This window comes from Branchiostoma floridae, chromosome 3 (genome assembly GCF_000003815.2).
Source record: "Branchiostoma floridae strain S238N-H82 chromosome 3, Bfl_VNyyK, whole genome shotgun sequence".
Classification (NCBI taxonomy): domain Eukaryota; kingdom Metazoa; phylum Chordata; class Leptocardii; order Amphioxiformes; family Branchiostomatidae; genus Branchiostoma; species Branchiostoma floridae.
The window spans coordinates 27390852-27400180 of NC_049981.1; the positions used below are offsets into that span (position 1 = coordinate 27390852).

At 39.7% G+C, this 9329-nt stretch overlaps 1 protein-coding gene across 1 annotated transcript in view; it reads right to left on the reverse strand.

Annotated features, from left to right (window-relative positions):
• Nucleotides 1–8651, reverse strand: part of LOC118411793 (fibropellin-1-like) — an 18014-nt gene extending 9363 nt beyond the window's left edge. The window contains exons 1-7 of the mRNA XM_035814280.1: nucleotides 8376–8651; nucleotides 3584–3655; nucleotides 2520–2620; nucleotides 1958–2140; nucleotides 1495–1689; nucleotides 879–992; nucleotides 526–639 (exon numbers count right to left, since the gene is read on the reverse strand). Coding sequence (XP_035670173.1) covers nucleotides 526–639; nucleotides 879–992; nucleotides 1495–1689; nucleotides 1958–2140; nucleotides 2520–2620; nucleotides 3584–3588 — 712 coding nt within the window. The 5' untranslated portion in view covers nucleotides 3589–3655; nucleotides 8376–8651. The remainder of the gene's footprint in view (nucleotides 1–525; nucleotides 640–878; nucleotides 993–1494; nucleotides 1690–1957; nucleotides 2141–2519; nucleotides 2621–3583; nucleotides 3656–8375) is intronic.
• Between the last annotated feature and the right edge of the window lie 678 nt (nucleotides 8652–9329).

A 9329-nucleotide genomic window follows, 5' to 3' on the forward strand; every position in this document is an offset into this window, starting at 1 on the left:
TTTTCCTCGATCACAAAGCTGCTAATAATATAATTTGTTATGTTCCACTGTTTCGAGACAAATCCAGTCATTGTTGAAGTACCAATAGTGACAGCGTCAGAGTAAGTGTTCATGACGATCGCTATGTTCACTTTTTACAGGTTGATTGCGCCAGGAAAAATTCCTTGGCTCTTTTCGATAAGTCGTCTCTGTGTGCAATGACATGTAGGAATTGCAGTCCAAAGTCTTACAACGGACAATGGACCATGGCTTAACCCCCACGTCCTAAAGACTGTAACCCTTTTCGGTAGCGTAACAGCGTGCATGCTGGGCGAGCGACACAGCCCGGATCGAACGCGCGTAGAACTAGTTCCAGAGGCAGGGCCGCTATCACTGGTCTACGCACACTGTGAGACGATCTCATTCAACGTTGTAATGACAATAATGACATCGTGTAAAAAAACTTGCGTTTTTCGATAGAACACGTAATGGTGAATATGAATATTTTTTTTTACAATTCATTGCAATTACCATACGGGCACTTACTTATTTCACAACGGTCTCCTTCATAGCCAGGAGCACAATGACATCTGTAGCTGTTGACTCCATCAATGCAAATTCCGCCATTGTGACAAATCACAGAAGAACAGTCGTCGATATCTGTATTGGCATATTGGGACGGCAGATAGCGTATTTTGAAGAAATCAAACTACAATTGCCTCAAATTCTATTCACTTCTAATACGAACAACATGCATTTTTTGCTATTACAAAGGTGTTGTTAATTGTACGAAAAATACTTAGTATGCTCATGATATTTCTCATTGCAAGAATTCTTTAAAAAGGACGCCATGTTAAAGCCTATGTACAGGACAATCCAATTGTAACATGAATACCGACCTCTTTCACAATGATCTCCTTCATAGCCAACAGCACATTCACAAGTGTAGCTGTCTTCGCCGTCGTGGCAAGTTCCGCCATTTTGACAGACCACAGCAGCACAGTCGTCTCTGTCTGCAATGACGTGGATATTGCAGTTGAAAATGTATTTGCTATTACTATTCTAACTACAGTTAACTGTTAACTACAAAATATCCATGCCTTTTCTTGCATTCATTGTTGCTGCACATACATGTGAGAACTCCCGCCCGACAAGCAGGTTTACCGTCAGTGCGTATCTGGCCTTAGCGACAGTTTAAATGGAGGGTGTAGTGAATTGCTCACAATGTTTCCAGTTTAACCTAAGCTAAGATAATGACCTCCCAATTTCCTCAATTCAACTACAGACAATTGGAAGATGGCAGCAAGAAAAGCGAGATAAACACACACACACGTACACACACACACACACACACACACACACACACACACACACACACACACACACGTACGCACACACACACACACACACACACACAAACACAAACACAAACACACGTACATACACACACGCACACTCACTCACTCACTTTGCTAACTTCATGAGAAAAGAACTGACGTGATAAACTTTACGTACCACAAACGAGATCACTTCCTATCCACCGTCCATCCACACATCGCTTAAAGTCCTGTCCCCAGACATCGACGTACCCGGGGATACAGTGGTAGTAGCAGATAGTTCCTGATCGGTAGGGATACGTGGTTGGCGTGCAGTTCTTATTATCGCTCGTGTTTGGTACGTCTGGCGGGGAGTCTGTACAGGGGCTTGGGCCTGAAAAAAACCCGCCCCAAATCGCAGGACATTTCAGTCTCAATTGACGGCCTCTACTGTAGGATTTTAGGGACAAATTTTTAATGTTTTCCAAAGCAAAATGTTGTCTTGATAATAACTTTCATACATACTTGTGTCATTCTATTTCATTTCACGTGCTTTATTACGGCCAAAAGTTGTCTTTACTGTTATACCTGAAGCACAACATACGGCATAAAATCTCTAGTTTTAAAGCTATGATATAATAGAAGGAAAGAAAAATACACACAATTGCACTTTAATCCTTTTCCTCCAGCCCATCGAGCTGGCCTGACCTTGCACTTCCTTCTAGCGGCCCCCTTACCCGTCCTGCATCCGGGCTTACAACTAAAATAACAGATCTCTCCCTTGACATAGGGTGGTGCACAGCCAGTCCGGATTGTGTTTGGGATGGTCAGTTCGTAGCACGTTGCTGCAAATACAATCATAAATCACACTGTTAGGCCATACAAATTTATTTCTAAAAACGAAATCACTACGTACTACGACAATTTTTTTTTTAATTGTTGCTGCCAGAATTTGAACATTTTCTGCTAATTTATATTTCCAAACGGTACATGCGGATCCTCTTTTTCAATCCAGAAAAAAGAAAACGGGTGAATCTTAAACTGGAAATCTACTCACTGTGGCATTTCAAGACCACAAGGACACATTTTTTCAATAATCTTTTCTTGCTGTAGTATGTATCAAGGAAGTGTAATGTTCATATCGGCTCGCACGTATACAGGTATGCCTAAAAGCAGAATTTGGCGACACCCCAAGGACGATGATATTATGTTTTTACAACTTACGGTTCTTTCTCCTCTTCTTCCTCTTCCTGGCATCAACCAGAAGAAAGATGAGTGAAATAGCGCAGAGGAGGAGGAGCAGGGTGGATAACCTGATGCTGGGACTGTTGGAAAAAAAGTCTCACTTAACAACAAAAAAGCTAACAGAGAGTGCAATTTGTTTCCTAAGCACACTCAGAGAATGGCACGCCAACTATGAATCGTTTAATCTTGGAGGTCGTAGGCTGTCTTGTTTTATAAGACAGCGTAACACCCTAACATCTAGAAGTCTTGATTTTGCACGTTAAGTGTGTATAATCAACATTATAACTAAGCAAGCTAAAAAAAATAATAACATACCTAATGCAGGTTGAATAAAAGCAGGTGTGTATAGAAAATCCTTTGAAAGATTTTTGGGACCAAGGTAACACTCCTAAGACATGCCACAAGGCATAAAATTGTAATCTTAGACGCATTCGGAATACTCATACATTTGCAGTCGTCGATATTATGTTATTCATTAAATACTCTTTAACCATATCTGTCTTACGCCCCCAGTCAACTAGCATATAGGGCGGCGACCTCGCTGCGACCGAGCGACTTGACAGGTCACTCAACGAGTTACATATGCAAAAAAATGACGAACCTGTTAACGCTTTGTGTGTGCTTTTTTGGCTTTACGAAGTCAGCTATTAGACAAATCTAATTGAGGACGCGGCGCGGTCGCAGGTCCATCTGCAATATGGTAGCAGATCTTTGCCTGCAGTTTTGACAGTGTATTAATTTCATTATTTCCTTCCCCTTTTTCGTCTTCGTTGTTTATTGGAAATGGAGGAAAATGGATATCTGCATGTATATCATGTACACATGTGACCTATCAAGAGATACAAATGTGCCAAAATACCCAACGGCGTATCTTAAGGGCGAGTCACGTCCTACCAATCAAATCTGTTTATCACTATTCTAGAATCCGACAAACAAACTTGCAATTGATACATAACTATCGTGATTGTCCTAGAACTATATCAGACCCCTGGTCTGCACTAACAATTCTGACAACATCTTAGTAAGTATCTGTTCGTACTCACCCCATGGTGGTGATTCCAGGAGAGGTTGAAAGTTCGTCCTGCCTCAGATGTTGTCAAGTGTAAGTGAATATTCTGCACAGTGTAGTGAAAGTGATGGATGATTATGACGTTCACCTAAACCAACACCCATCACCCTTCACCCAACGGTGGTGTTGATGTCATCACTTATTCATTAATTCATTTACTTTAATGTCTAACTGAATGTCACAATTCCTCCAAAAAAGTCAGTGAGGTGCTAAGTGTCTACTTCGTTAAACTGTTGGTTTAAACTGATATACAATATACAATCCCAAACAACATTTCAGTAAACAGAACGAAACGATACATTGTCGATACAACTTGATACTACACAGTCATTTAAAGCTGAGTAAGAAGTGTCAGACGTGTCACAATGTAAAGGAATAATGCTTGTTGCCTTAGGTGATAGTGTCTCTATCTGTAAACAAGACTGCGATGAGAGGCCAACGTTTCAGGTATTCAGTGACTCGGAAAAGGTTATCTGATACCAGAGGTTTTGTCAAGATAAACCTGCTTGATTTGTATAACTTGAGTTTGAGGAGCTCATACCTCAGTTAACAAGAGATTTTATGCAAATGACTTAAACATCACATTTACATAATCTACACATGGTAAAATCTACGCAATTTTACCATTTTTGTATAGATTATGCAAATCATTTCTCATTTGCATGTTTGGTTTTGTTTATGTTCCACCTTCCGTGAATTACATTTATTACATTTATTGACGTCCAGTTATGGAAAACGCTGGTCGACAGACCGGTAAGTGGTAAGTAAGTTATGGGAAACAATTGAAATATAAAATTTCCGAATTGATTATGTCCTCATTAGTATGATATGTATCTATTCGTGTACATATCTGCCTATGCTACCTGCATGCCTAAAATGATGGAAATCCGTCGTTTCTTTCTTCAGTTATCCCCTTTGAATTATTTTAAAAAACGTCTCTGCAGTTCCACAAATTACATGTTAGAAGGCCCAAACCTGACGTATTTTGTCCTGATGTCAAAACCAGTCTGCCACCAAAATTCAAGAGATACGTTGAAAAACTGCTACGATAGAATCTTATCAATGCTATCATAGAATTTTACCCCCTTTTTTATAATGTGTACTTCATGTGCATAGTCTTCTAAGCTACCTACGTAAAAAAATCATGTAAATCCATTATTATAGTAGTATATGCAATCGATTCCCAAATTGCATCCCCCTCCCTCCCTCAAGTGTAACAATGCAGAATTACTCTTTCATACTTTGGACTTAATTAAGTGTACTATGTGTTTGTTACACCATGAGGTGTTTTACCAAGTGTGCAATACAAACAAGCAAACAAATGTTTGGCTATTTGTAAATACCTGAACACTATTGCAACAGGCTCTGTTTTTTAATACCTGAACATTAGTGCAACAGACTCTCAAAGCTTACTTGGCCCCTAAACTTATTGCCGATAGCCACATTTCTTTCGATGACTCTGGTGGTGAACCTAGGTCAGTCCTGTCAGAGTAGAGTGCGAGACGTTTTTGTTCTACTTGGCGACAGCCCTGTGGCAAAGTTACAAATTACTGGCCACACTAGCTGTCAGTAGTGATTACATTTGTCGACACGCCAGAGAATATGAATGAAAATGACGCGATGCGCACCTCTAATTACCATGGCATTTCTATTAGAATACCATGTGGACAATGACGATGCACAGATATCTGAAGCAACTGCACCTTTTGACCTCCAGAACGTCACCTGTGCCACCGCAATTTTCTTCCAGGCATTTTCTTGATATCTGTATCCCGTATCGTGCTGTGCATCTCTCAATTTTCTTCCACTACTTTTGCAATTCTTCCGTCAATTACCCTTCTGCACTGGGTGTGTTTGGAAAAAGATTTAAATCTGAGAGAGGTGTCAATGACTTTTTCTACACCATACATGGCTGTATGTGACCCTATAGTCGTAAGAAAGATGAGCAGAGATTATTTGTTCGTTTGTGATTTATGATGACGAATGTGCCTCTGCTATCTCGCTTGTCATCGTGCATGTAAGTTCAAGTATTGCATAACCCCACCTTATGTTGCAACTGCAGTGCACAGTGTGTATCAAATAATGATTGACACGGTTTTAGATGTTTACAAAGTGTGAAAAAAATGACATTTTTGAAGAAATCTGAAAATAACCTCACAGTGTCTAGAAATATACAAAAGAACGTTTAGTTCCACCGATTGACGAACACCGCACAACCTTCACATTGTTAACGTTATGTGCCAGGGGTTTTCTTTTTATAAGGCCTCCTTTGAAAAGTGTTAAAAATTCAACAGGATTGATATCAGTAGATTTAAACTTGTTTTGTCAGACGAGGTCTGGGAAGGCGTATTGGAAAACACAAATGCAAATACTGCTTTTTGCAATTTCATGGGAATTTTTGAATTCGCATTTTGATGCATTTGTCCTGTTTACAACAGCAAAGTGCAATCTGTGTATTGGCGGGTTTTATGATTTGTTTTACGTCATATCTGCTCAAGTATGAAAAATAGACTCTACAAGAAATAAATATTTTGAAAAAATCATACTCCAACAACATTACATCTATATAAATCATACAGGAATGACGTTAAAGGTCTGATTCATAGATCGAAATATATTACCAATACAACGAATGTGCGACCGAAAATGTCGACAGATGTGCGACCGAAAATTCGAGGTGAGATTTTTTTGGTGTTAAATGACAGTTAAAAACTTCAATATTGCCAGTATCAATTTAAGGATGCAACAATATGTAAACAACTGCAAACGTATCGTTAGAATTGTTAACAGGAAAAAAAAGAACTAATATTGTTCTTTCAAAATTTTATACCTGAGATATCGGAGCTAATGATATTTTGAAGCTTTGTCCCTTCTTTGGCGAAAAAAAAGTTGATATGACACCGTTCTCCCTCGCCTAAGAACCTACCACGACAGAAATTCATGATAACAATATCAATCAAAAATTAAGTGCCCTGCTCTCAAAACAGACTGTTAAATGTGGTATCACACTGCACTTCGGGTACTCGTGCAGCACTGCAGGGTTCGTCAAGGCAGATGGAACCCCGATGTGCCGGTTGCAAGCGCGATGTTTATGAAAAGTTAAAAAAACGCAAGTGGCAAGATTCTCCCACTGTACCCCCACAGTGCCGCCAAAATGCCATCAACAGTATCAATGTTGTATTTTGCCCCTTTTGCGTCAAGTATCAAAAGAAAACACCATTTTATCACCGAAAAGCTGTTTTGGACAAATTTCTAATCATTTTACTACGTTTTTTTATTCAGTAACAGCACTACGATTCCACAAAAATTAAATTGTATCCGTATTCAGACTAACGTAAAAATGTATTTTGATTTGTTTGATGGGAATCAATTCAGTGTACTAAAAACACCAAATAAGTATCTGGATTCTCGATTCATAAACCTACAGATGTGAAGAAACAGATTATCGTAAAACGTTGAAAAAGAAATCATTTATGTTGGATGATAACGTTTGCTTTTGAGTTTGAGTTTGCGTTACGAGCAATATGTAATCATCGCTGGTGGCCTGCCGCCGATAGAACACCAAACATGGAGTCATTTGGACCCATGAGCCATGTTTTCTCCCACTTTTTTTTAAGTATAATAGATTTAAACATCAAGTTAGGCAAGCCATCCACCGACAGTGAAAATACTCCGCGTCACACAAAAACGTATGAAATATCTTCATTTGAGAAAACATATAAAAATAGATCATTACACATACATGGTGTAAAACACAATCGATCGAGTCAAATCTGGATAATGGTTCGTGTCTGTTCATTCGGGTCACTTCTGTTACTGTAAAAGTCTTCCAAAGTTATTCATAACATATGTAACATACAATTCATTATAATAAGGGAAATCCTTTCATAATTTTACAGTCGATTTTGATAAATTGACATTGCTGCGTTTGCCAATAAAATGCTCATTTAGTCTAGGAACGCAAGAGTGCAGCACGTCAGTGTGAGTGCAAGGGAAGGGGAGATGCCACCTTTACAGAAGTTCTCGAGGGTTAGTTACACACCTTTCAAGACTTCCTTAAAAAGTTACATAGTGCCATCAGATCTAACGATACCTTACGTTTTACCACTATACAGACCTAGATAGATCTAAACCTTCTAATTATAGGCCAATATCTATATCGGCATTCAAAAAAGATTGGTGATCTATCAATGATTGCTACGTATACAGCCAACATGGTGGTCATCAAATCTTCAACTGTTCAAAACAGTTGCAGCGTTTCAACGGACACTGTTTTCTGCGTTCGTGACACAGCGAGGTGTTACCACTGGGTGTGGGTTGTACAGACTATGACAAACAGTTGAATTATGGCATTAAAAGTAACCACACCACTTAAAGAAAACTCTGGAATTTCCGCTGACGCTCCAGGGATTAAGGTGTTCATTTACACCAAAAAACACGAACGTAAAACGTATACGCTAAACATATTTACCTGACGTGAAATAAGGAACGGGTTTAGTGCGATCCCGTTTAAATTTATCGCAGTACTTAGCTTAATGACGCCGAAAATGCGAGGTACATATACTAATACACAGCTGTCCTGGGTGTCCTTCCACTCACAGCCAGTATCTTCTAATCTCAAATCTTCCAACAAAATCCCAAACTAGTTCTAGTTTTGTATAAAGTGTTTCATCTAGATATCGTTCGCTGTTATCGTGTAGCATTTTGTGGTAACGGCATATCAATCAGGCCATGCAGGTGACAAAAAAAGCACTTTTGAAGCTTACCGAGGTTTAGACAGGTACTAGGTGCCCTCCTCGTGTCGCCGGCGGGGACAGTCAGCTACTGCTCCGCACCTTATGCGTGCTTCCGCTCCGGAACCGGCGTCGAACAAACCGTCAATCAACACAAGGAGATTTAGTCTACTTGGTCAAGTCGTAGCTTCCTAGGCTTAACGAATGCTATCTTTCAAGTTTGAAAGGAAGACAAGCCGACTGAGTCCTGTCCTGGTTGAGTCTCGAAAAGGTGTGTTCTCATAATGCGCCACCGGCCTCGTGTGTGCGTGAAGCGCAGTTACTGGACTGAGCCGCAGAGACTGCGCCCTTATCATGGTGAATGTCACGTCTGCTGTTACTCAGGGTCACTGAGCCGCATGTTACGTCATTCCTGACATTTTCAGTGGTTGGTCTAAAAGTTTGGTGTGATGTTGACATACAAAAATTTAACAAAACGACCAACTTCTAAAATTCCCTAAGCAAGTCTCTACAACAGCCAAGCTAAGTTGCCAGTAGGGAGGGTAATGAGAGAAAGAATAACAGAACGAGAAGCGAAAGAACACGCCTGCAGATTCATGGTCAAATACTCTCATCGACAGAATGCCATTTTTCTGTTATTTCCTTTATTCTGACATCCTTCAACCTGTCAGTTTAGTCTTCAATGATTGAAACATTCAATAAAATACACAGATTACACATCACAAAAATACACATTACGTTACGTACCAATATCAAACAATTCTATGTTTGCATGTATATGTTTCATGTAATGCAGGGCGGGGTTGTCCAACTGAGTGCTATTTGCAGTGCAATAGCACTGAGTTGGACAATCCTGGGTAAAGATGACAGAAATGAAAAATAAACGCTTCCGCACTAGAGGTCATTGGTGAGGATGTCAGGAAGGTGGCATGGGAAAAACACATCGCCCTCCTCCAAATTTAGATCATATGTTTAGGAACCTGTTTC